Source organism: Chaetomium tenue (assembly GCF_020726465.1).
Source record: "Chaetomium tenue strain MPI-SDFR-AT-0079 chromosome Unknown F5144scaffold_1, whole genome shotgun sequence".
Lineage (NCBI taxonomy): Eukaryota > Fungi > Ascomycota > Sordariomycetes > Sordariales > Chaetomiaceae > Chaetomium > Chaetomium tenue.
In genome coordinates, this window is record NW_027117329.1 from 1,793,082 (window position 1) to 1,817,301 (window position 24,220).

The 24,220-nt window shown below is 57.9% G+C and overlaps 10 protein-coding genes and 1 non-coding gene across 11 annotated transcripts; 7 read left to right on the forward strand and 4 right to left on the reverse strand.

Annotated features, from left to right (window-relative positions):
• Positions 1–555: 555 nt before the first annotated feature.
• On the forward strand, positions 556–1,222 carry F5144DRAFT_588456 (uncharacterized protein; the record flags this gene model as incomplete). The annotated part of the gene is made up of 2 exons (XM_066789931.1): positions 556–878; positions 1,135–1,222. The coding sequence occupies 2 exons, from the start codon at positions 556–558 to the stop codon at positions 1,220–1,222; spliced, it is 411 nt and encodes a 136-aa protein (XP_066648115.1).
• Positions 1,223–2,808: 1,586 nt separating this feature from the next.
• On the forward strand, positions 2,809–5,986 carry F5144DRAFT_616883 (uncharacterized protein; the record flags this gene model as incomplete). The annotated part of the gene is made up of 7 exons (XM_066791862.1): positions 2,809–3,371; positions 3,452–3,898; positions 4,145–4,164; positions 4,272–4,616; positions 4,915–5,129; positions 5,422–5,714; positions 5,971–5,986. Exons 1-7 carry the CDS (start codon positions 3,130–3,132, stop codon positions 5,984–5,986), a joined length of 1,578 nt encoding a protein of 525 aa, XP_066648116.1. The 5' UTR covers positions 2,809–3,129.
• A 933-nt stretch (positions 5,987–6,919) lies between these two features.
• F5144DRAFT_t25 lies at positions 6,920–7,009 on the reverse strand. Its single transcript has one exon. It is a non-coding gene; the product is annotated as a tRNA-Pro (tRNA).
• A 1,036-nt stretch (positions 7,010–8,045) lies between these two features.
• On the forward strand, positions 8,046–9,173 carry F5144DRAFT_23577 (uncharacterized protein). The gene has a single exon (XM_066783300.1). It carries the CDS (start codon positions 8,267–8,269, stop codon positions 8,852–8,854), a length of 588 nt encoding a protein of 195 aa, XP_066648117.1. The 5' UTR covers positions 8,046–8,266; the 3' UTR covers positions 8,855–9,173.
• On the forward strand, positions 9,174–12,976 carry F5144DRAFT_23576 (uncharacterized protein). Its single transcript, XM_066783299.1, has one exon. The coding sequence runs from the start codon at positions 9,494–9,496 to the stop codon at positions 12,965–12,967; it is 3,474 nt and encodes a 1,157-aa protein (XP_066648118.1). The 5' UTR covers positions 9,174–9,493; the 3' UTR covers positions 12,968–12,976.
• Positions 12,977–14,553: 1,577 nt separating this feature from the next.
• F5144DRAFT_479372 (U1 zinc finger-domain-containing protein) lies at positions 14,554–14,889 on the reverse strand (the record flags this gene model as incomplete). Its single annotated transcript, XM_066785161.1, has 2 exons — positions 14,554–14,612; positions 14,694–14,889. Coding segments are annotated over 2 exons (255 nt in total), but the record flags the coding sequence as incomplete, so codon positions are not given.
• A 146-nt stretch (positions 14,890–15,035) lies between these two features.
• Positions 15,036–16,311, forward strand: F5144DRAFT_554299 (emp24/gp25L/p24 family/GOLD-domain-containing protein). Its single transcript, XM_066787840.1, has 3 exons — positions 15,036–15,502; positions 15,580–15,703; positions 15,760–16,311. The coding sequence occupies exons 1-3, from the start codon at positions 15,287–15,289 to the stop codon at positions 16,080–16,082; spliced, it is 663 nt and encodes a 220-aa protein (XP_066648120.1). The 5' UTR covers positions 15,036–15,286; the 3' UTR covers positions 16,083–16,311.
• A 62-nt stretch (positions 16,312–16,373) lies between these two features.
• Positions 16,374–17,498, forward strand: F5144DRAFT_23654 (Flavinator of succinate dehydrogenase-domain-containing protein). The gene is made up of 2 exons (XM_066783306.1): positions 16,374–16,780; positions 16,909–17,498. Exons 1-2 carry the CDS (start codon positions 16,567–16,569, stop codon positions 17,373–17,375), a joined length of 681 nt encoding a protein of 226 aa, XP_066648121.1. The 5' UTR covers positions 16,374–16,566; the 3' UTR covers positions 17,376–17,498.
• A 443-nt stretch (positions 17,499–17,941) lies between these two features.
• On the reverse strand, positions 17,942–19,715 carry F5144DRAFT_597343 (Mis12-Mtw1 protein family-domain-containing protein; the record flags this gene model as incomplete). The annotated part of the gene is made up of 3 exons (XM_066790869.1): positions 17,942–18,374; positions 18,435–18,606; positions 18,665–19,715. The coding sequence occupies 3 exons, from the start codon at positions 19,713–19,715 to the stop codon at positions 17,942–17,944; spliced, it is 1,656 nt and encodes a 551-aa protein (XP_066648122.1).
• A 496-nt stretch (positions 19,716–20,211) lies between these two features.
• On the forward strand, positions 20,212–20,639 carry F5144DRAFT_554304 (uncharacterized protein). Its single transcript, XM_066787841.1, has one exon. It carries the CDS (start codon positions 20,260–20,262, stop codon positions 20,485–20,487), a length of 228 nt encoding a protein of 75 aa, XP_066648123.1. The 5' UTR covers positions 20,212–20,259; the 3' UTR covers positions 20,488–20,639.
• Positions 20,640–21,111: 472 nt separating this feature from the next.
• F5144DRAFT_554306 (Aft1 HRA domain-containing protein) lies at positions 21,112–23,793 on the reverse strand. The gene is made up of 4 exons (XM_066787842.1): positions 23,456–23,793; positions 23,212–23,314; positions 21,867–23,076; positions 21,112–21,798 (listed from the first exon to the last, which is right to left on the reverse strand). The coding sequence occupies exons 2-4, from the start codon at positions 23,297–23,299 to the stop codon at positions 21,459–21,461; spliced, it is 1,638 nt and encodes a 545-aa protein (XP_066648124.1). The 5' UTR covers positions 23,300–23,314; positions 23,456–23,793; the 3' UTR covers positions 21,112–21,458.
• Between the last annotated feature and the right edge of the window lie 427 nt (positions 23,794–24,220).

Genomic DNA, 24,220 nt, shown 5'->3' on the forward strand with positions numbered 1-24,220 from the left:
GCGCAGGCCATCGGCCTCATCACACGCACTGCATGCAGCTCCCGCCAATAATCGACTGTTGTGTGCCCGCCCAGCTGCTGTGTGTCATTCTTGCCCTCACACCCAGAGGCTTTTTCAATGCGGGCGTTGACCCAGAACCTGGGATCTGAGCAACGAGATATTGGCACCTCGAAATCATCGAGGTCACATCTGACAGGTCAATGGCATGAATGACCCCCCCATCATTCTCTGTGCCTGGGGCTAGATGGGCAGGCACGATCATCTCCAGGCCTACGAAGTAACCCTGTTCTTCCAATCCCGACTTCCAAGCGTTGTGATGGAATGGGCAAGTCGACCTGCAGCATCAGCATGCGACCCTCCCTGCCTCCATCCGCACTTCGCTGCAGGCTCGCCTCGGCCATGTGGGGATTATGGCCGCGTATTGGGTCGATGATCGATAGCGCAGCATCTCCGGCCTCTCGTCTCCGTCGGTCGCTGCGGGTAAATTGGTCAAGTGGTCAGCTTCCGTGAACAGCACCCAGTGAGCGGCTTTGAATGCCTCCCCAGCTTGGAACCATGTCCATGAAGGATCCAATCCATAGTCGCCAAGGCTCAGTGGTGGCCTTGGGGGTGGCCTGCCTCGAGGGTCTCATGGCGAAAACGCCGCAACGGTGCGCCAGGACGCCACGGAAGCGGGAAGATGAACGTGGCATCACCGAGAAACATTCTCGGCTTCGGTCGATCAAAGAGCGTCATTTGGTCATTCGGCAAGCGCCATTTGCGCTGCTAGCGACTTCGTTATCGGATTGGGGTAGAGTTATTCGTCGATCGTCGCCTTGCATGGCTGCCCTCGTCTTCGAAGCCCCGCTTCAGCTTGCCTCGACGATGGCGACCTTGGTGTGTGTGGGAAGAATGCATGGCTGACTACCAGCCCCGTCCCTCAATCAGGTTATGTCGATATATCACCAAGTAGAACTACTGCATGCAAGCAATTAACTTCCACAGTAGCCCCGGCGGGTATGTGAGTAGACAACATCATCACACTGGCAGCTGCTCGGTCCTTGCTCCAATGCACCCGCAGGATCCCTCCCAAGCACCGATCTTTCATCTCACTGGGCAGCTCACCCCCGGGACCCAGTGTCCGTGCCAAAATAGCCGCCGTGATTCCACCACCCGCGTTTACTCCGCAGGAAAAGATGACCGAACCAACACAGCCGCGGTCGGAGGTTATCCGCACGCTTAATGTCATTCCAACCATGGGATCGAAAGGACACGGTAAGCGGAGTTCTTTGCCGCGGCATCAACCGCGAGGGTGGCTCTCACTGCGAACTCTTGGCCTGACGTTTCCCCTCGAGACGGGACTCGGAGCCTTGCTTGGCATTTTTGTGACCTTCTCCGCCGGGGTCATCTTACATCTTGACATTCTAAGCAGGTCAAAGATGCTCTGTTCAACAAGATGCCAATTGCTCGTTACTTTGGAGCTATCAGGCCTATATCGAATTCCTTTGACCAAATCCCCAGTTTCTTCCCAAGCGCTCAATGAGCACAGTTCGAGGGTCACTTATAGCGGTATCGAAGAAAGGCTAGCTAAAATAGATAAGGCTGGTATGATACCGCGTACAAAGTTCACCATGGGCCGGCCAAAAAAGCCAGAACCGGTAAACCCTTCTTCGTGGGCGGTAGTATATATGTTTCCAAACTATCAAGAATGGCGGCCTCGTCATCGTACGGGTTTGGCTGCCTCGATACCTGGCTTGCTATCTGGGATTGCTGGGGAAGATGAGCTGTACGTAGCGTTTATGTGAAGTATGTACTATGCGGCTTGTAGGCCGAAACCCCAGCGCAGTAACAGACTCTCGTGTATGTCTCCAGGAGGCCATCATCGGCATACTGTGTGGCAACCCCCCTTTTTTAGAGCAGCGCCGTTGAGTTCTTGTCGTTGTTGGAGAAGCTGTATTCTACAAAAACAACCACCGATTCAAAACCTCACCGGCTAGCCCCTTGGTGGTCGATGGGAGGTCACCGTTTGCGAAAGCCCCTTAAGGCCTCGCCGTATCCTAGGAGAGTAGGTTACCAATGTGAACTAGCTACCGAGCTGAGGACCACCGCTTGACCGCTGGGTTACTCGGTCCGTTGTCCTCGTTAGAAGCTGGCTGCGAGGGTCTTCCCTAGATGGTGATGGTAACGAGATGGAAGATGTTCAGGCATCTTTTGCTTAGCTCGACGCACTCATCTCCCTCAGCGTTGTCCAGACCATACAACGCTCCGAAGGAGCATTGGTTAGATTGGCATAGGTGCCCAACACATGCTTGTTGATCACATCTTTTGGCTCGTAACCACCATCAACTGGGAGTTAGCTCAAGCATCCTGTTGACTTTGACTTGGCTAAACGAAAAGACAAGATAGAGATAAAGAGGCCCGTGAAGACTCGGATCATGTTGAACAAAATATCATCGCCCTGGGCCACTACGAGATATATTCGTGGCAACGCTCTGAGAATATGTTGTTTTGGCAAACTGAGAGGCAAGCTAGGGCAGGACGAGGGGCATGCCAAGAGATAGCAGCGGCTGGCATTTGGATATGAGGGTGTGGAGAGAGAGAGGTATTTAGAAGATAATACCTAAGGAAGTTGCAACTAAAAAGGCAGGGTAAATAAAGTCTGACAGGAAGGATAATAGAGCCCAATCAGCTGACAACAGAAACCATGATGTTTCATGTACTTTGCTCGTGTGTACCTGAAATGGCGAGAACAGCAAGACAGATCTGAAAAAGTGTGTATTTACATACTCGGACAGCAGCCGAAAAAGGCAAGTCGTCAACACCTTGACTCACATCATCGCGTCGTATCCACCCCACCCCACCGCGTTGGAGGGACTTTCCCATCTGTTGAGGCTTCATATTCTTGAATGTGACTTCCATTTTGAACTTTCCTTGCTGCTGCCTAAGGTACAAGTACTCTGAGACTTGAGACCCACCTCAAAGCTGTGGGTCTGAAGTTTGAAACTCTAAATCTCACCCAACTAAACTTTACTTATAAGCTCAGCTCTTGGTTCTCACCGCTCCCTTCCATCTTCTCACAACTCACAACTTGCAACTCAAAACTCACACAACCACACCCCGAAACAGTCACTAAGATCACCTACTGCCAACATGTCTGCCTCAACCTCAGCCGCCATGAACGCCTTCCCTGACGACCCCCTCGTGCAAGCCGTCAAGGCCCACGTCAAAGTCTACATGGAACCCTACGACGCCTCCCATTCCTGGGACCACATCGAGCGCGTCGTGTCGCTAGCCCACCACATCTACAACCACTCCGACCCCGCCTTCCAAGCCACCGCCGACCTGCGCGTCATCCACCTCGCCGCCCTGCTCCACGACGTCGGCGACCGCAAGTTCGTTACCCCCCCGCCTCCTTAATCCCACTCTCCCACCCCCCTCAAACCCCCAAACTCAAACTCACCACCCCCCACAGATACCTCGCCCCCGGCGAAACCCCGCACACGCAAATCACCACGCTCCTCACCAGCCTCTCCTGCCCCCCCGAACTGGCCACCCGCCTCCAAACCATCTGCAGCTCCGTCAGCTACAGCCACGAGATATCCCAGCCCCCGACGCACATGGCCGCGCTCGTGGCCGCGCACCCGGAGCTGGCCGTCGTGCAGGACGCCGACCGGCTGGACGCGATGGGCGCCGTGGGGCTGGGGAGGTTGTTCACGTATGGTGGGGCGCGCACGCATCGGGGGATGGGCAAGTCGATGGGGCATTTGGATGAGAAGTTGGTGAGGTTGGAGGGGATGATGAAGACGGTGGTGGGGAGGGAGGTGGCGAGGGTGAGGGGGGAGAGGTTGAGGGTTTTTAGGGGGTGGTGGGTGGAGGAGGTGGGGGGGTTGGATGAGTTGGAGGGGGAGGGGGAGGGGGCGTGAGTGGTGTAAGTTCGGTGGTGGTTTAGGGGAAGGGGGGGCAGATCGGGTTCCGAGAGGAAAGGTCGTGGAGTTGTGGTGTTGGGGTCACTGGTCACTGCTATACCGCATGAGCGAGACTCGGGTTGATTCGGTGTTTGTTTACACGATACCCTGGGTGAAGGTCTTCAACGCCCTAGATCTACGTTCGAAGCGAATAATTCAACACATCATTAATAATACCCATTTCGCATCCATCCGTCAAGTTTGACATCAACCATTACGAGTGAGAAATAAACATTCCAAATCCCGAGTCTCTTCACAACCCTCTCCAGCTCCTACTGAACACGTGCACCCAGCCTCCTACCAACAACCGCCAACAACCAACCTCAGCCACCCATCCCCCACCTTCTCCTACCTTCTTCCACCCATCCCCCACCTACAACAACATCGCCGCCATCCCCCCCAACACCGCCAACGTCCCCGCCACCTGGTTCGCCACCGCCCCCGCCGTCGAGATCGGCGGCTTCGGCCCACCCGTACCAGTCGTCCCCGGGCCAGTCCCATTGCCATTGCCCCCCGGGTTCACCATCGCCGTCGTCATCGTCGACGCACTACTAGCCGACGACGGCGGCACCGAGTGGATGAACGTGATCGTGGTGGTCGTTGGCTCGGCGTCACCACCACCGCCGGCGTCCGAAGAGGGACCGGGGTTGATGAAGGTGATGGTGGTGGTGGGTTCGGCGGTGTCGGTGTCGGTGTCCGTGGCGGTGTGGGTGGGTGCGGGGTCGATGAAGGTGATGGTGGTGGTCGGCTCGGCGGGGCCGGTGTTGGCGGTGCATTCGGAGGCTGGGAGCGTGAAGGGCTCGCCGGAGGGGGGGTAGACTACGCAGTTCTTCTCGCAGGCCGCGTCGCCGGCGGTGGGGGAGGTTTGGTGGCAGAGCGCGGGGTGGTTGCCGAGGGGGGGCTGGCCGGCGAGGTTCTGCGTTGGGGGGGTGGGGTGTTAATGGGGAGGGGGGCGGGGTTGGTGGGATAGGGGGGGGACTCACGTTGGAGCAGCGGCCAGCCACACCGATCTTGTCGGCGCCGCAGCGGATGATGATGTCGGTGCCCATGGAGTCGCCGGCGCAGAAGGCGGCGTTGGCCTTCTCGCAGATGTACTTTCCGTCTTCGTACTTGACTTGGGCGCTGGCGAGGGCCGCCGAGGCCAGGATGAGGATGGAGGTGGTCTTCATGGTTGTGGTTGGGGTGGTATCAGAACGAGTGAGGTGGAAACGAGTGACTTCACACAAGACTTGTTAACGATGGCGTAACAGAACTAACAGCCACGGACCAGAGCATCGGGAAGGGATCACTTTATATTCGGAGCCTGTCTTGGCTGGCTGCTGGGACCTGCATTGTTCCTGAGTAATGTCACGGCCAAAGGTGGCACCCTCTGTTAGCGTTGCAGAGGAGGTAACCCAGCAAGCAGCGGAGCGAACACGGCAGTCTGGGGATTATCTCGTGTTGGACGGACTACTACCCACGCTATTTTTGCTTCTAGCGTACACGGGGCCGGCAAAACAGTGGTGAGACCGTCAAGACAAGAAGACATGGCGAAGAGACCAATGGGATGGTGGCCTTTAGCTTGCGGGTCTCACCGGTGATAGACGTCGTTTTCCCAACTCGGACGGCCGACTGTAACGTATCGAGCTCGCGGCACTTTGGTGTTGCGGCGCCCCGGCGCTCAACCACGGGACCGAGTGGCTGGAGTGCCAGTCATCCAATCCATGGCCGTGGCTCGTATTTGGGCGGGGTCTCCTATTATTGCCTTTTTGCCACTTCTGGATGCAAGGGGTGCGAATCCCAAACGGGAAATTCAGCCCAAAACATCTAACAAAGCCTGGAGCTTCTTTATTAGTACCAGTCCGACAGAAATGGCAAGCACTCTTGCCATGGGCGGAGACAACATCATTGTGTATAGAGTGAAGGTAAAATCCTGCTGGCTTTTTAGATGTCTGGAGCCCCGACTTGATGAGTCGAGGATTAGGTGAGAACGAAAATATACGATGTCGTTACGGTCTTGAATGGAGATATTGCCAGGTGCTTCAAGACAAGTCCCGAGGTAGGAACGTGAATCACTCGGCAGCGAAGTAGCGCTTTGCTTTACTACGGACTTGTTGGGCCTTGACTTCGGGCGGGACGATGGTGTGGTGCACAACGTGCGGCCGATAGATGGCGTCAACAGGAGGCATCCTTTATATGTACATTAGCACACTCCTTCCTAGATTGCGCCGCGAGCTCGCCATTCAGGCCGCCGGGGCAGGTGCTGGGTTGCCATGGGTGGGTTGTGGTGGTTTCGGTTAGCTTTTAATACATTTATTTCACCATTTTGAAGACTCCTTTACGTGGCTATATATAGGACAGCTATTGTTTCCAAGCAGAGCCAACTCCCTGACTCAGATATAGCTGCGGGATAACTTGCTGTTGATATACTCGTTTCCTTAAATATCCAGAAAAGGTCGGCTGCAATGCAAATAAATGGATCCTTCCTTGTCAAATCTGTTTTCTCAATCAATATTCCTAGGGGAAGTTTGGCATTCTATAGGGGGACGACTGCTTGCTCCCTTTGCTATCTCATCTAACTACTTGTTAACAGGTTGATAAGCAGACATATAAATGGACTTCCCCTGTGTAACGGGCTGTGCCCGAGGTGGGCCTCGGTAACCCTCGGCCAGCTCACGTACAAGCACGGTCCACCGAACCCCTGGATGAAGCTATTCCCAGTTGCCCCACAGCGCACCGAACATTCTAGCAATGCGCTCGGGCCATCGCGCTCGCGATCATAAAGCAGCCCCACGAGCTGCCAGACTCTCTCATCTTTCCTTTTCTTCTTCAAGCTTAGTGTACTCGTAGAGTCGTCACCAGTTAGTTGCAATATACTCCTGGGACCGTTACACCCTGTTTTGTTCTTCTTTGAAAAAAGAATGGAACGATTGTATAAAGGAAGAATATATTGTGTAAAAAAAGCCCATACCAGGAAAAAGTAAACAAGCGTTCAGGGGGCCACCCGGGGATTGAACCCGGGACCTCTCGCAGAAATGCTCGGGTTGTAACCCTAAGCGAGAATCATACCACTAGACCAGCGGCCCTTGAATCCCAACGCAGTGGATCTTGAGGACAACGCCAGCCAGAATCGCTTGAGAAAGGAGTTCCGTGGCCTGGAATCGGATCAGAATCGGCTCACCGGCTGCGACCGATGGTGGTTCCAAGTCGAAAGGGATAGCCACCCAACCTTATCCCCTTGTCTGCTGCAAGCGAGTTGCCCAAACCCGGCAAGCAAATGAACAGGTCTCAACCATGGCAGCCACAGACGACTGGGAAAAGGGTTGTTGAAACAGTCTCAGATCAAACCATCAACAGCATTAGGTAGCACCCAGGACGCAGGAACGGGTAGATGGAAGTAGATGCAGTCTTGATTGGGGAGGGAACGCCCAAAGAAAGAGAAAAGATTATGATTTCATAACATTCGAAACAGGGATAGAACGTATTAATATCTCGATGATCGGCGATTGGGTACGAAGTATCAGCAGTTGGGATGGTGCCAGACTCGAGAGGAGAACCCAACGACCCGTGAGCCCGGAGATCAGGCCGAGTCAATCAAGACCCACATCCTCCGGGGCTGCTGGTCTCCGGGCCGGGGGCCGGGCTTGGGCTGACAGCGGGACTTAACGCCCGAACACGTGGCTCTGAGACAGAGGTCAAAGAAGCAGATGGAGATATCGGGACAGGGCTGGGAGAACCCCTGGAGAGGTAAATTCTGCAGAAGTGAGGAGGCAAGGGAAGGACGAGAGGGGAAGAGGACGCTTGTGGGACACTGCACGTGTCGGTTTAAGGTACAGCAGGGACCGATTTCCGGCCGGCGTCCGGAGCGACCGAGAGGAAGACCTCGCTTGAAAAGGGCATGACCTTGTTTGGCTAGCGAAATCGGTCACCAAGGCCGAGGATGTGGCTGGTGATTCGTTCGAGCTGCTTTTTGGGTTCTGCAGGTGTCGAGGCAAGGAGGCAACTTAGATCCGTCCTTCCTGTAAGTTGATTCGGTGGCAGCCCGCAGCAAGCCCCCGAGCCAAGGGGCCATAATCTCGACCGATGCTTGTCTTTGCGCCCTTAGGCCTTGTCCGTATCGTAGCTCTGCACTCGCAGTCGGCGCCGACAGCTGGCTGTTGTGCACGGTCAAGATGCACCACGAGTGGACAGCGAAGGGCGCCGAGCCCGAGTCTCGCATGAAGACACGGTAAAGTAATTGATTGCAACAATGAGTCAAGGATGAATAAAAACGGGTATCCTGGCAAGTCCGGACTCGTTCTGGAAGGTTGGCAAGATTTCGCAACACCAACCTCCTGCCCTTGATGAAAAATCTGAGTGGGACGATGCGATGGGCCTGGAGGGAACAGAAGCGGCGAACGATAGGAGGTAGTTCCAAGGTGGGCGACCGGAAGCTCCTTCCCAGCCTGCCTATTTTACAGCGCGTCAGGGCCGAGCCAATTGCGACTGTCCGCTGGTGGGGGGATCTCGCGGTGCGTGAATCTGGCACCTGCGGCCAAAAAAAGTCGAACTCAAACGGGGCTAGGAAATCAAGAAAAGAGAAAGAAGTCGAAAAAACGAAGAAAAAAAAAGAAGCAAAAGAAAACAGAGTAACAGAAATTAACAAAAAAGAAACCGAGTCAAATAAGAGTAGATTTTGGGCTTTTGAATGGCATTCTTGTCGTCGGCATCTACACTTGGAGCTCGGCTTTTTTTGCCCATGGGATGGGATGGAGGATGATGTCTGGGCACTCACAACGTTCCATTGGTTGCGTGCAGGTGCTGCGCCAAGTGGGCTGCGTCCTTCCTCTGCGCCCTCGACTTTGTATGATCGAGAACCATTGCATTGTTCCAGGCGTGCGCCATCGCTGCAGCACGTTGCAACCCTTGACCTCGGGACCTCTCATCTCTGATCAGATGCCCCGCGACTGCACCCAAGAGCCGCCCACCCCCATCGACCATGTTTCGGAATCACGGTATCTAGAGGGACAGCCACTCGCTGTGTACCTTTTACCTTGTTCAGCGTTCAGCCAGTGATTTGGTTCCTGCCTGGCGAGGGCATGATTGATGATTAGCCGCAGCACCTGGTAGCTGGAGCCACTCGAGAGGCAAAGAGGGTTCGTCCCGCGCCAGATCGGACACGACACCCGAGGGTCCCTGCCACTTACCTGCTTGTGTCAGCTCTGTTCAGACGGCAGCACGACCTGGCCTGCTTGGCCAACAAACCACTCAACGTTTACTTGCCACTTGTCGATGTCTCAGGTCTCCCGCGATTCTACTTCGAACGTGGTCCAGCGCCAACGAGTCCGTGTCCTTCGGCTGCCCCCCTGCGCGCCCCCAACTCGGCGGGGTGTTTCCAACCATCGTACCTTGGCACAATCGACGAGCCTCTGCTTCTCGTCGCCGCACCGAGCGAGCCCCTTGCTGCTAACGACCAATCTATCGCTGCCAGCAATATGCGCGCAATCCTGCCGCTTCTTCGTTCCCCACTCTAGAAGAGCGCAAAAACAGCGAGGACGATACCCCGGGCCCGCCCCCGTCGATCCGTCACCATGACCGTGGGCAGTGACTTCCGGGTTTCTCTCCCCAACATGGGCACATCCCATGCAAACTTTGCTCTAGGCTTGGACTCGGATCGCCTCGAGGGCCATCCGCGCATGTTCAAGAAACACAAGGTTCTGCCGCATCCCCGGAAGGATGAATTGCAGCGTTCGGGTTCGTGGAGATACGGGCAGGGGAGCGAGGCGTCTCTGTCCCAAAACGGCGCGTCACCAACCCTGAGCCCCAGCCTCCGACTACGCGCGAGCCGGTCAGGGAGAGGTCCGGAGCCACCACCCACACCGCCTGCGCACTCCCGGACTTCCTCGGCCAGCCACCCTGCGGACCCCTCGACTCCCAAACTCGCTGGCGATTCTTTGAGTAGCGCTGATGATGCCGAGTCGCGTCCCCCAGCGACTCCCACTAACCAACAAAACCTGCCCACCCCAAATTTGACCCCCGATCGGACGCCTCCAGGCCCTGCCACGAGTCAAACTCAGCAGCGGCCCCCGATAACCGGGCGCAACTCGTCGAAAGTCACGACAGGTTCACGGGCCGAGTCGTTCACAACCGCGAGGGAGAACCCGTCCTCGTCCGATGACGACGATGGGAGGTCGACAATGCGTCCGGGATTAGCTTCGGCGAAGACCTCACAGAGCACCGTTCGGCAAGTTAGCAGGGAGACCAGGAGCGTCTCCCAGCCTGTCGGTTTGGGTTTAAGCCTCGAGCCGGATCCCATGGCTGACTCGACACCGAGGATTATGCCCGAATTTAACAAGTTTGATGGCGAGTGGGCAGGCGGGGAGGAAGGGTCCACCGAGACCACGAAGGAGTGGGACTCGGATCTTATGAGGAATGTGACCATCAGGAGACGGCGGCCGAGTCGCCCAAGGGAGACTCCAAAACAAGAAGTCGTTGACGACAGAGCAGTGACACCAACTAACGCCACCCGCGCGATTCGTTCCATGTCTCTAGAAGAAAGCCCGATCGTCTACACTTCGCGCAGAGTTGCTTCAGATCGATACCCGACTCGGGCTGCTCCTGTGGATTCCGAGTCTTCTGCCAGCGTCGATATCAAGCGCTCCTCGATCCTATCGACGAAATCGAATGCGTCAACCGTGGTGGAGGCTAGGCTCGTAGAAACGGCGCCTCAGCGACGGAAGACGCTGCGACACGTGAGGAAGCAGAGCGCCTTACGGGACTCGGGCTCCGAAGTATCCCCGGCCAGTTCTGCGCCGACATCCGTCTCTCCAGCCGCCGATGGCCGACGTCAACGTCAGGAATCGGCAGCCCCCAAGGCAGCCGAAGCCGTCCGCGAGAGTTACGCCTCGACGGCCACCAACAACTCCATTTCCAGCCGGAAAGCCCGTCGTTCGGTGTGGAACAACGGCGGCGTGCCAGTCGTTGTGATTCCTGAGCGTCGCTCCTCGGTCAAATCCAACAACAGCAAATCGCCCTCCCTGCGGTCAACGAGCAGCCGGAGATCTCGCAGCCTCAGCTCTGTTCCCACCTCGCAGCCATCCAAGAGCAGGGAACATGTCCCTGTTTTTGAAAGGTCTTATCGTCGAAGCAGGGCGCTTTCTGAGTCGGATGGATCTCAAGCAGGGGATGAACGGACTATGGATTTCCCCCCGGTCATCCCTACTCGGTCCTCTTCGCTCTCGGCGCCCACCAGTCGAAACGTGTCAAGAACGGGCTCGCTAACAGCAGAGAGCTTGAAGACTCATAACGTCTTCCAGGCGCAGCAAGCGCACCACGCGCTGCAGAACGCGAGTCGGGAACTTGACAAACTGCAGAATCAGCCTCCGCCGACAAGCAGCGATACGCTACGGAACGGGAGAGGGGCGGATGTACCGTCTACGAACGGTAAAAGTGAGAGCAGGGAACCTACCGTGCCGGTTGGGCGGACTCCGCGGGAGAAGCAGAGCAGGTCGGGCGGGAGCTCCGTTCAGACGCTCCGGGACTCGCACGGCACACAGCGAGAGAGCGGTGCCGACCGGGATGAAGACCCCTTCTATGGGACGAGGCTGTCTGTGCAAAACACGCCGCTTTCCGTCGCTTCGGCCGACACAGCCGCAACCTCTCAGGCCGAGGTTTCCGAGGCCATGGCCGTCAATATCTACCCGCACCAGAGCAAATCCGTCGTGCTCGTTGACCATTCCGCCAAGCCATCGGAGACCTCCTCTCTGGAGCAGTACAAGGGTCCTGGCCTCGATATCCCGGTCGTTAAGATGACCGATGTGAACGGTGGTGTCCCTGTTACGCCGCCGCAGCAGTTCTCCGTGGACGATATCGACTCGCCGCTAAGGAACCCACGGGCGCCGCCTCAACCTCCAGCCATCAATTTCATCCCGGCCACGCCATCGGGCCTAACACCGACAGTTGAGAAGCAGACGCAACTCGGCAACTACTACGAAATGACGGCAGAGAAGCCGAAGCGCAGCCTGTCCCTGCTCAAACGAGCCTTGACCCGCCGAACAACGAGCGACTACGGCCCTTCCCCGGCTCGCCCCGTTGGCCTCCTTACCCGGACATTTTCCCTCTCTCGAAACATCAGACGTCGGGACGAACGACCCCGCCTCAAACGCCGCTCGACGGGTGACTCGGGCCCGCAAGACGAGACCAAACTACACCCGCACTGGCGGCCCGCCTACGCCGAAGACGAGCGCTGCGACTGCGGCTGCTGCTCCTCCTCGGACGAAGACGACGATTACGACGACGACCATGACGACGACCACGACGAAGACCGGATCTACCGCTACCCGCCCATCGACAACCGGCCCGCCCCCTTCTCCCCCTCCTTCCCCGCCCCCCGCCGCAGGCTGAGCGAGCGCCTCAAGCGCACCTTCGCCATCCTCCCCCGGCGCGACGACCGCGACGACTGGGACAGCAGCTACGGCAACCGAGGCGGCGACGGCGACGGCAGCTATTACGACACAACCTACCCCGCCACGGCGGACGACGCGCCCGACCGCAGAACCATCCGCCGCACGCCCAGCGGCAACCTGAGGGTCATGAAGTTCCGGCGCAGCATGGAATCCCTGACCCGGGGCACCCCACCACTAGCAACAGCTGCTACTGCTGCGAACGGCCGACCGTACTACCCCCCCGCCACCCAGCGGCGGTACACGCGCCTGTGGCGGTCCCTCAGCCAAAAAGCGCGCACCTCCCTCCGCCGCGGCAGCTCTTCCCAGAGGGAGGGGGCTCGCGAGAACAGTGGGGGCGGTGGGGAGGATGCCACTGGAGGTACCACCGGGTTCCGACCTACCCTGGGCGACCGCATCAACTTCCCGCGGCGGCTGAGCGAGCGGCGGCGGGAGAAGCGCACGCAGGAACTGCGGGGCAAGATCTCGGGGCCGAGGGAGGTGCGCGATGGGGTCGGGGAGGTGATTCGGAGGAATTCGTGGCGGGATCGCGATGCGCTGTATGTGGAGGCGCAGCAGAGGGAGAGGAGGTTGTTGAGGGAGAGGGGGGGTAGGGATGTGTGATTTGGGGGGTTGAGGAGGGGGGGGACCCGATGGGAGGTGAGGTGGGGTGAGGGGGGCAATTCCCCTGGTTCGTCTGTCTTGGGTGAGGAGAGAGAGAGATGCTTGGCCATCCCGCTTCTTGAGAAGAGCGGTTGAGTGGTTGGTTTTTTCTTCCTCCGGCTATGGGATGGGGGTTGGTTCATGATGTGATGAGTTTTTTCTTTGTTTTCCCTTTTCTTTTTATATCCCTTTCCATCTGTCTATAAAGATCATGCAGGGCCATGTGAGGTTTTCTGTCTGCGGGCTCAGGAGCCTGCTAAGATGACGATTTGGGCGGGGGCGTTTCTTGGGACATGACGGCCTTTAAGAGCGGGCGGGATATGAGACGGGCATGACTTATGACGCGTGGTTTCGTGTTTCAAAGGAGGTATTACCTGTCTGTTTTTCTCTCTTTTCTGTCTGTCAGATGAGATGAGAGATGACTGGGAATGGTGGGATGGTTATGACGAGGGCTCATGGCCTATGTATGGCCTCTGATGACGGGGAAGTGTACTGAGTAGAACGGGTCTTGTATTTCTCGCTGATGATGATACCATGCAATCGAGAGGGATGTTTCCCATCCAAACATTGATATGTGTTGTATTAGCGTGCCATTTGTGTGAGTGGGAAGGGCGTGTGGCTTACTGTCTGTCGGCTCATATGGGTGGTAGTCGCGCGCGGGAGCACAAACGTGTCTTGAAGCCAGCAGTGGACAGAACATTACATTTTGTTCTACAGTAGTGTTAACAATTTCCTGCCTTTTCTGCCCCTCCTGCCGCGGAAAACGCCTATACGCCGTCGCAGTGTCCCGTCCCATCGAATATCAGAACAGCAAAAGTTACAGTACCAATGATGACAACAACCCAGGCACACTCCGCTCATTAACTCCCCACCCCTCTATCATCTGCTTGCCTGGACCTTTCTCCCCTACGTAGCCAACAACACCACCAAACCTCTCCTCCTCACCCCAAAACAAATCACCGCTTCTCCCCCGGAAACCCTCCCGGCGGCGGCGGAAACGCAGGGAACCCCCCACCGGCACCAGGAGGCGGCGGAAACGGCAAACCGCCCGCACCCGGAGGCGGGAACCCCACAGGTGGAAACGGCGGCGGCGCACCACCAGCCCCAGGCATCGGAAATGGCGGCGCCCCCGACCCGGCCGGCGCGCCGGGACCACCAGGCGGCGGAAAGGGCGGCGGGAACGGAAACGCTGGCGCTCCACCACCACCCGCACCACCCGCACCACCGGGAGCCCCACCCGCGCCAGCCCCAAACGGCGGCGGCGGCATACCCGGCGGCAGGCCAGGCATGCCCGGGATGGGAAAGGGCGGCGGCGGCATTCCGGCCGGGAAGGGCGGCATCATGCCCGGGATGGGCGGCATCCCCGGCAGCGGCGGCGGCATGCCTATGCCTCCTCCTGGTCCTCCTCCTGGTGGTCCGCCTCCTCCCGGTCCGCCGCCTCCCATTCCCATTCCCATCCCCATGGGCCCGGCGCCGGGCCCGAGCCCGAAGCCTCCACCGCCGGGCTGGTTATGCGGCAGCATGGGGTTGGCGTGGGCTTGGCCTTCGGCGGCGTAGGAGGACGTGATGGAGTCGATGACGGATTGGGCTTTTTCGTGGCCGATTTCTGAGAAGAGGGGGGAAAGGGTTAGTAGGGGTCGGTGGGGAGTGCGCCGCGTGCCTTTGGTGGCGCTGGTGGAGGACGTACGTTGGTAGTAGTCGACGACGTTGCGCAGGTGGTTGCGGCCGCTGTTGTGCGCCTTGCGCACGCTCATCGAGTCGTGCGTGAGGTAGACGTCGCAGTAGTCGCAGAAGACTGGGGGGTTGGGGAGGTTTGGGGTTAGCGAGGTGTGCTTTTTGGGGGGAAACAATTGCGTGGGGGAGGATGGCTTACATTTAGGCATCTTGGCGGTGGGATGTCGCGAGAATTCGCGGCGCGCCGAGATGTGGTGGTTGTGTTGGAAATGTGTGGAACTGAGACTCGAGTTGTCGATGCAGGTTGAAGCTTGCTTGGATTGCGATGGTGGCTAGAAACAAAAGACGGCCAAGCCAAGTTCGCGAGGCTGAGAAAGTTTGGCGACGCGATCAGTGGGGCTGCAAGGCTTCGAAGCTTTGACTCTCCAATCACTGACATTACCTACCTAGCTAAAGTTAATTGGTAGACTCGAAAAACACGCCCCACATGCTCCAGGGGCAAGCGACAGCTGGCCCTTTTACCGAAACTTGGGTGTTAGCTTGCATTTCAGCGTCTCCTGTGTCTTCTGCCATCACACAACCGCCTTCACACGCGACACAGCGACCATGGCCCGTTTACGATCGGTGCTGCAGCAAGTCTGCAGCGTACTGTTGCTGCTGGCTGTCGGCTCGAATGCGCTTAAATTGGATATCCAGGCGGGCAGCGGCCACGACAAGACTTCGCGGCGATGCATCCGCAATTTTGTGGCCAAGGACATGCTCGTCGTCGTGACGGCCATTGTCGATGGGTGGAGGGGCGACGGCATGCAGCTCAACATGCACGTGAGTATTTGGGAAGATGGGATCCGGGACTTTCAAGAGATACGGGATGGATGGACGCTGACGGACCCGACATCCAGATCTCGGACTCGACAGGCAACGAGTACGGCAAGCCCAAGGACATTGCTGGCGAGCAGCGCACCGTCTTTACCTCGCACGCCGACGCCCCGTTCGACGTGTGCTTTGAGAACATCCTGACTGGCTGTGGGTGACCCCGAGCTGCCCCTGAGAGACAAGCTGGTGCTAACACAGCCGGACAGCCCGCTACGTCGAGCACCCGTACCGCCATATCGAGTTGGACATCGACATCGGTGCCGACGCCAAGGATTGGTCGGCCATCCAGGCGACGGAGAAGCTGAAGCCGGTCGAGACGGAGCTGCGGCGCATCGAGGAGATGGTGGCCGAGGTGGTCAGCGAGATGGAGTACCTGCGGTCGCGCGAGCAGACGCTGCGTGACACCAACGAGAGCACCAACACGCGCGTCAAGTGGTTCGGCTTCGGCACCACCTTCCTCCTGATCGGCCTCTGGGCGTGGCAGATCATGTATCTGCGGGCGTATTTCAGGTCGAAGCATCTGATTTGATGAGTGGCTGGCTTTGGACGGCTGGGACGGCTGGTTCTAGACTGTGGCTTTACGGGACAGGAGTTTTACATGAACTGTTACGCAGGCGAGCATGGGATATGATGTACTGTATATGTTGTGTTGGTGGGTGGAAAACGGGCTGTATTTGGGCGTCTACAGGAATGCTCCAAGGACGTGATCGGGTAGCCGATATCTGATTTTGGTAATGCAAACGTCTCTAGTTGATATGTCTTCAGCGGAGAATATATCCGCCACCGAGCGTGGTGAAATGGGTCGATGGACCGACACGGCAAGACCCGGGGACTCGGTCTCCACAGTTTTCGGCCTCGGCCCAGCCAAGCTCCAGCCAAGCGTACCCGGCCGGCGCGCCGTTGACAAATCCATGTTCGATTCTGCATCCGCGACTCAACCTCAACCTCTAAATTCAGCGAATCTTACCGGGCGAGCAACAAAGTAGAAAAGACGAACCACATCACAACACAAAATGGCCACCCTCCGCCCTGTAACCCGCGCCATCAGCCGCGCGCGGCCCTCTCTCACAGCACCCTCCATGCGCCTACTGCGCTTCAACTCTTCCTCCTCGCAACAACCCTCGGCCCGCGACCTCGAGGTCGGCGAGCTCCAAGGCGCCACCTTCCGAGTCGAGCCGCTGCGCCGCGTAGGCGAAGACCCCGAGACCATGCGCGCCCGCCTTCTCTGTACGTGCCCTACCTATAACCTTTAGCAAACCAAATAATCCATCCCCCTCCCCTCCCCCCTCCCCTCCAACAAACCACCCCAACCAACCAACCAACCAACCAACCAACTAACCCCACCCCCATCGTAGACCAGTCCCGCAAACGCGGCACGCTCGAATCCGACCTCCTCCTCTCGACCTTCGCCTCCGCCCGCCTCGCGCGCATGACCCCCGCCCAGCTGGCCGAGTACGACCGCTTCCTGGACGAGAACGACTGGGACATCTACTACTGGGCGACACAGCAGCAGCAGCCGGAGGAAGAAGCACCCACCACAACTACTACTACTGCTGGTGCTCAAAACGGGGCCCGGGTTGATGCGCAAGCTGGTGCGAGTGCGAGTGCGAGTGGGAATGCGAGTGAAGCGGTGCAGCAGTCGCCCCGGCCGGGAGAGTGGGCGCAGACGGTGGGGACGTTCAAGCCGGTGTACCGGCCGGTGCCGGCGCGGTGGCGGGATAGTGAGGTGCTGCGGCTGCTGCGGGAGCACGTTGAGAGCCGGCGGGGGGCCGGGAAGGGGGGGATGGGGTTCATGCCGGCTTTGGAGGAGTATAAGATGTAGATGGGTGTAGGTAGATTTGGGGGTTTATGCGTAGAGAGGCGTGGGAGGGGATGTATGGGGGGATATGACATGACATGACGTGGTTGGTATGTATGTATGAGTAAGTCGGTGTACAGTATTGCTGTCTATAGCAACCGCATGAATGGGCAAGGACGGCAAAACGGACAGACAGACATCAACGAGGAACGATACACACACACGATTCCTGTTCATTCTCGGTTCCTTACTCGGGGTATACCAGGTTCATGTCGACGCCGACGGCCGACGGCCCTACCACCACGTCTCCCTCTTGCCCTCAAGCTTCTTCCCTTTGCCCTTCCCTCCCTGTTGACCGTCCAGGAATACGATGCTCGGTCCCATCACCCTCCCTTCCCCGCCGTTCAAAACGCCGTAGCAAACACCGCTATGCCACCCCACCACCGTGAAAAGCGAAAGAAAGAAAAGTGAGCCACAGCAGCAAAAAAGAGCAGCCAGAACACCCCCAAAATATCATTATCTCATCATCCCAACCTTCCCATTCCAGGAGAGGCGAATAAAACCCGGAAGAGAACGATAGCAAGCCTAGCCTACCCCCCCTCCGGCAAAATCCGCCCCAAACTCCTCAACACCTCCATCACACTCACCCTACCAACCCCCACCGCCCTCCTCTCCCTCTCCTCGCGCTCCCTCAACCGCGCGGCACTCAGCGCTAACACAACCTCAGCCTCACGGCCCGCCGTCGCAACGCGCATGTCGAGCTTGTGGACGCCGTCGGCGAGGCGGTCGACGCGGAACTCGAGCGCGGACTGCGCGTTCTGCAGCCGCGACCGCGCCTGCCGCTTGAAGGCCCCGAAGGCGGTCTCCGGGCTGGTGAGCGAGGCGAGGATGGCGGCTTCGGAGGGGTCGAGGAGCGTGGCGTCGGGGAGGGGCGCCTTGCGCGGGTCGGGGTCGGGGTAGAGCGGGCCGATGGTGGGGAGGGGGGTTGCGATGGCTTGCCAGGCGGATTTTTGGGCTTTGAGTCTGGGGGTGGGGAGGTTAGTTAATGTGTGGGGTTGTGGGGGGGGAGAAGGGGGGAAGTACCGTTCGATTTTGGCCTCGAGGTCGGCGATTTTGGCGTCGTAGTCGACATTTCGCGGGTTGGGCTGCAGGACGACGGGGATGGGTGGTTTGGGGGCGTCTTCACGCGCAAACCAGTCGGAGAACTCGGACCGCGCACCAAAGTCTTTGAGGAGCTGGTCTTGTATCGCACGTGCTAAGCCAGGCAGTTAGCATCTATCCCCAGACATGAGGGGCATACCCGGTTTACTTACCTCCTAGGATAGCACTCGACCCTGGCCGCCCATGTGGCGGTTTCTCACTTAGCGCCCTCTCTCCACACCACACCAGTAACTGCTTCATCCGCCGCGGCTCGCTCAGCCCTTCGGCCGAGATGTACTTGTAAAACTCGGCCGGGTCGACCTGGCGGTGCGGCAGCGCGCTGTGCCCGTTCTCGATCAGCGAGCTGGCCCGCCGCCCGCGCATCCCCAGACTACTACGCCGACCACCACTCGCACCGCCCTTCTTACGAAACTCCTTGTTGCGGTTGATGATGGGCGTGTCGCTGAAGGGGAGCGCGATCATCTGGGATTGTGGTTGCGGGCCGGCCGAGCTGGGGGTCTCGTCCTTCCGTCCGGGGGGGCGTGGCCGCTCGTCTTCGTAGTCTTCAGTTTCTTCCTGTTCTATCCTCCGCGAGATCCCGTTCACTTTTGAAGCTCTGGCCGCTTTTGGCGGCGGTTTCCTCCCAGCCGTCGCCTCGCGCGATTTCCGCCGGGTCTTGGACTTGGGTACCACCAAGTCATCTTCTGGCGGTGGCGCAGGATCTGGGCTCGATTTCCGCTTTGACGCCCTCCTTGTCGTTGGGGCTGGTGCTGCGGCCCTCGACCTCGTTGGCGCAGGTTGTGGTGTTGGAACCGGTGCCGGTGATGAAGCTTTTCGCCTTACACCCCCTTTCGGTGGTCTCCCCACGCTCTTTTTGACCGGTACTGGTGCCGGCGCAGGCTCCTCTCCTAGTTCGTCCTCCTCAGGCACGGGTGCTGTTTTGGCCCGTTTCGACCCGCGCGTGAATAGAAAATCCCCGTCCTGTTCGTCATAAACCCCTGGGGCGGCGGAGGAGGAGGAGGGCAGGTCGGCAGCATCCTTCCGCTTCCTCCCCCTGGTCCTTGTCGTCGTCGTTGTCGTCTCCGTTTCCTGGCTACTCGGCAGCGGGCGCGATGGCAAGAGGGGCAGCGACGTACTGGCGAGGCGTTTGCTTTGCCGTCGCTCCGACTGGTTGCTCATGCTCAAGACTTGTAGCGGCTGGCGAGTCCGTACGAGAGTAGTCATGGATGACGGCGGGGCGGTCGGCGCATGAATGCGGTCGTCGGGCTCGGGGCGGCAGGTTTCGTATCGCGTGGACGGGTCAATGGGACGGTGCTCGGGTTTTGCGACGGGTGGTGGAAGGCGAGACGGAATGACGGCGACGGCGCGTCGCGGCAATTTTCAATTCGAGTGTTTTCGGGTGACCAAGAACTCCTCCTTTGCAGCGAGCAGGGGGGGGATGCTCGACGCGTCAATCTGAGCTCGGGAACCAAGTTGTTTCGCGTTATTTCACCACTTGAAGTCCCCGTGACAAAATGTGCGTGATTTAATGTGTGCCTAATAGATGTTGTTGTTTTTCTCTTCTTCTTTTCTTTCGCTGGCGGCGAGAATGATGCAGGCCTTCGAAACTCTGTAAGGTGGGCTGGCGGGATCGCGAACGGCGGGAAGTTGCGCTCCGGTTTGTTTATTCGCGGTTGCAGAATGTGGCTGCTGGGGCGCTCGGACCACCTCCCAATCTCATCCCACCCTAATCTTGAAGAGGCTCCAATCTCCAATTTACAGCAGTGCCATGACGCAACTGCTCTCTCCACTCCAATTATTCTCCGTGGTCGTTTTTTTACTACACGTGCCTACTCAATCTGTTCGAGTAGAGGGGGGAAACAGAAGAGGGTTAATATTAACTAGCTACAATCAGTTACTGATGGAAGTGGGAATAACACCGCATGAGATTCCCGGATCGGGCATTATCCTCTGTTCGGCAACGGTCAGCCCCTCGGCATATGTATCCCTGCAATGACCTCAGCCCAGATATTGTTGACTCGAGCTTATCTTGTCCTGGCCTACGTTACTGTGGATGGCGATACATTATTCATGTACCTATAGTTGTCGAACCTCGCGAGGTGTTCTTGTCCACCCCACCACAACGCCATCAAATCACAACACCACTAAATGAGGCGTAGCAACGCTATATTTTAGGTATCGTAGCCCATTAACTAATCGCTACCTCGTGCGGATACGAGGAGCCAGCAACAGCAGAAAGACACGGGGGTTGGCGACCCATACAATCAGCCCGTCGCTAACAACAGCGGAAAGACAAGGAGGTTTGGTGCCCCCCATACAATCAGCCCGCCGCCAGCAGTTAACATTCCCCCCTCATTCGGGCCAACCAAGCAAAGCAACCAAACCCAAAAAAAAAGAAGAAAAAAGAGAAAAGACAAAGGAAAAAAGGAAAAAAGGAAAAAAGGAAAAAAGAAAAAGGAAAGAAAAGCCAATAACGCCAGAAAGAGATGGGGGTCTGGCGACCTCATCCTTCGTAAAAGACGGGATCGCTCAAGCCTTTTTCCCCCCCATCAATAACCCATTCACTAAGACCCTTCCAACGCCTTTCCTCCTTATCCCCCCCCCCAAAACCCCCCAAAATCATTCCACCTGAGCCCCACCAAACGCCGCTTTTTAATGCATGTCCTCTTGTTGTCGTACTACACGGTTGGCGAGGAAGGGTACTGTTGTCCCTGTCGACAGTACCGCCTCACCAACCCCCAACGCGCCTGAGAAGCCAAAGACAAGGGATCTGCCGGTCCTGTTACTTGTACATCCCAGCCCCCCTCCCGTGTATATAGAGATGATAAATGTGCAAGAAAGGAAAGTAGAGTCGACGTTTCCGCCAAGAAATCAAAACATGCCATGTTGGGCATTCCTTGGAGGTGTGGCTGGCGCCGCCGGGTCAAACGGTTGACCGTGGTACTGCGGTGCCTGCCAGTTCCCACTCTATGAGAACCGCCGGTCGATGCCCTGGCCCGCCATGACGGGCTGCCCGTTCATGGGAGGAGGTGCCATGCCGTAGGCATTCATGGGAGGGTTATTAAAGGCTTCAATGGGAGCGGGCATAAATGTCCCGTGTAAGGCCTGCTGCTGCGACAAGCCCTGCTGCTGCGACACGGGGCAGTCCTTGTGTGCGAGGAGTAGGGTCTTCAGGCCGATTATTTCCTCACGGAGAGAGCCGATTTCGTGATTAAGGCCTTCGTTCTCCACAGCATATTCCTCCACCTTGGCCTGAAGGTTGGCGAGCCATGCCTTCTTCCGTTGGCGGCACTTGAGCGCAGCAACCCTGCGGGGCATATTAGCATCGGCCTTTGTCACACAGGCCATCCATTCACATCTCGGTGTAAAACGTACCTGTTCCGCTCGAGGAAGTTCTTCCGTTTCTCGTCATCCGCCTTCGATTTGGGATCTCCTCCGTTTTCTTTATCACTCTTGTCATGATCATCCTCTTCCGAGTGGTCCATGTCGTGGTCGTGTTCGTGGCTGCTTGACGACTTACGCCTGCCGTTCGGCTTTTGTTTCTTGGCTACGCGCTGCGTCTTGACCTGCGTGTCCTCGGCCTTGCGTCGCGTGCCGGCGGCGGCGCCTCCTGGATTCCGTTTTCCTCTGGCGCGGGTATTTGGCCGCGCAACCTCGTTCTCGTCGGATTTCGCGCTCGCTACGCTGGCGCCACGGGCGGAGCTCCCGGAAACGGAAGGCGCACCGTTCATCTGGGGAGACGTGTGCGCAAGCTGTGCCGCCGGGGCGGCCGAGATGGCGCTGCGAATTTGCACCTGCGTGGTTGGCGGCGCGGCGTACTGAAGAGCGGCCGCTTGAGCCGTGTTCCGCCCCTGTGCGAGCATGTAAAGGCCGCTTGCCGCATCGTTGTCATGTGGGTCGAAAGGACCCGCTGGGGGATTGGCTCCCACGTTGTTGGGAACTTGGGCTCCGTCCCTTGTCTCCTGGGGCTGGGACGTCGGAGCGGCGACAGGAAGTTGTTGTTGTTGCGCCTGGGCTTGCTCGCGTTTCGCGGCGGCAGCACTGACGGCAGTCCGGTGGAAGTCGATGGTGCCCGGCGTTGCACTCGGGCCCCCCGCGAGCTGGGCGAAAATAACCTGCGAATTAGGGCTAGGGGCGGGGAACATAGACCCACTGCCCCCGGGGGTCAGGCCGCTCCGTAGCGATGACTCGTTCGGGGTCGGGAAACCGCCGCGGATGTGATGTGTGTCGCTAAAGTAATCATTGGTTGGAGCGGAAAGCATCGCAGGACTCAATGGGCCAGTCCTCAGGGAGCCAGCACCCCAGGAGAACGGCGTATTGCCAGGAAGAAGGGATGATGGTGAAGTGAGAGCAGCTACGGACGGCAGCTTGGTGCCGCCAGGAGTCTCGGGCGGTGCGCTGCCAAAGGACTGCTCGAACGGGTTCGGTTCTAGGTTAAGCGATGCAGCATTCACATTTCCGAAGTAGTCGGGGCTGTTCGAATTCTGTTGTTGGTTTGGCCGTGGCGGCGGCGCCAGTGGCTTGGAAACTTCGGTATTAGTCGATTCTTCGGATTTCTGGGTGTCGTCTCGTGTGGGGGCTGTGACTAGAAGAGAAACAAGAGAGTTAGCGACAATGTTCAACATGGATGGACGACGCCGACAACGACGGCGACGACGTCGACGATGGCGACGACAGCAACGCGCGACGCCGCACTATGGAATCGTGGGGATGCACTCACATGGTGGCGACGATCGTTTCGGTTGCTTGGTGGATTGTTGAGGCGACTTAGATGCGCCTCGGCCAGTCACTCCAGTGGGTGGCCCCATGATGTCAATCAGAAACTTTGCGGTGCCTCAGTGTTAGTGCGACGGACAAGGAATGGAAAATGGATGGCGAATGACGATGAGGTCACGCAACGAAAGGTGCCCATAAATAACAAGGGGAGCCGTCATGCTGATATGCAGCTGGGAGAGCGGACTTACTTTCGTGTCGGTTTCGTAAATAATTGACGTAGCTTTGGATTTGCGGTATGTTCCGCGCGGGTAACGTGTGCAGGTTGTGTGGGTTGTGCGGGATGGGTGGGTTGTGCGTGATTCAGTGGTGATGTGTGTGGTTGAAGGTGTGTGGGAGAAAAGAGACGAGACCGAGAATGGGAGCGACGTCAGGTATGACGTTGGGGAAAAGGAATGGCGCAAGTCAAATAAAAAAATACTGGGGTAGCTCTGTGGGGCCAGAGTCCGTGTGTCCACAGTGCCAGCCAAAGCGATGGTGAGGAAATCGAGCGCGCTGCAGGACCCAGCCAATTTATGGAAGCATCGAGTCCAGCCAGATGGCAAGAACGACCAGCAGCTGGGCGCTCACTGCACTTGGCTTTTATTGCGGTGGAAGATTCGAGTGGCCAGTGTCTGTACACTGTAATTACATGGTTACCATTAGAAGCCAGGCCAAAGAACAAAAAAAGACACACGCCTATCTATTTCTTAACCAAAGCCGTTCCCCAAACCCTCTCTATCAACTTATTCCCTTTCACCACGCCTGGCCCGTGTCTTGCACTCTCGGCACTCGCAGCTCTAGGTCCAGCCTCGCTTGCATCTGCGCGGCCACGCAAGTGTCACGGCCGAGGCAACTTTCCATATTGTTGCCCAGCGGTATGTCATCGAAGTTCTGGCCCGATCCATCGCTGACTCGAAATCGACTCTAGCAGTCTGGCTGCGCGCATCGAGGCAGAAAGGGCCTGTGGGTCCTTA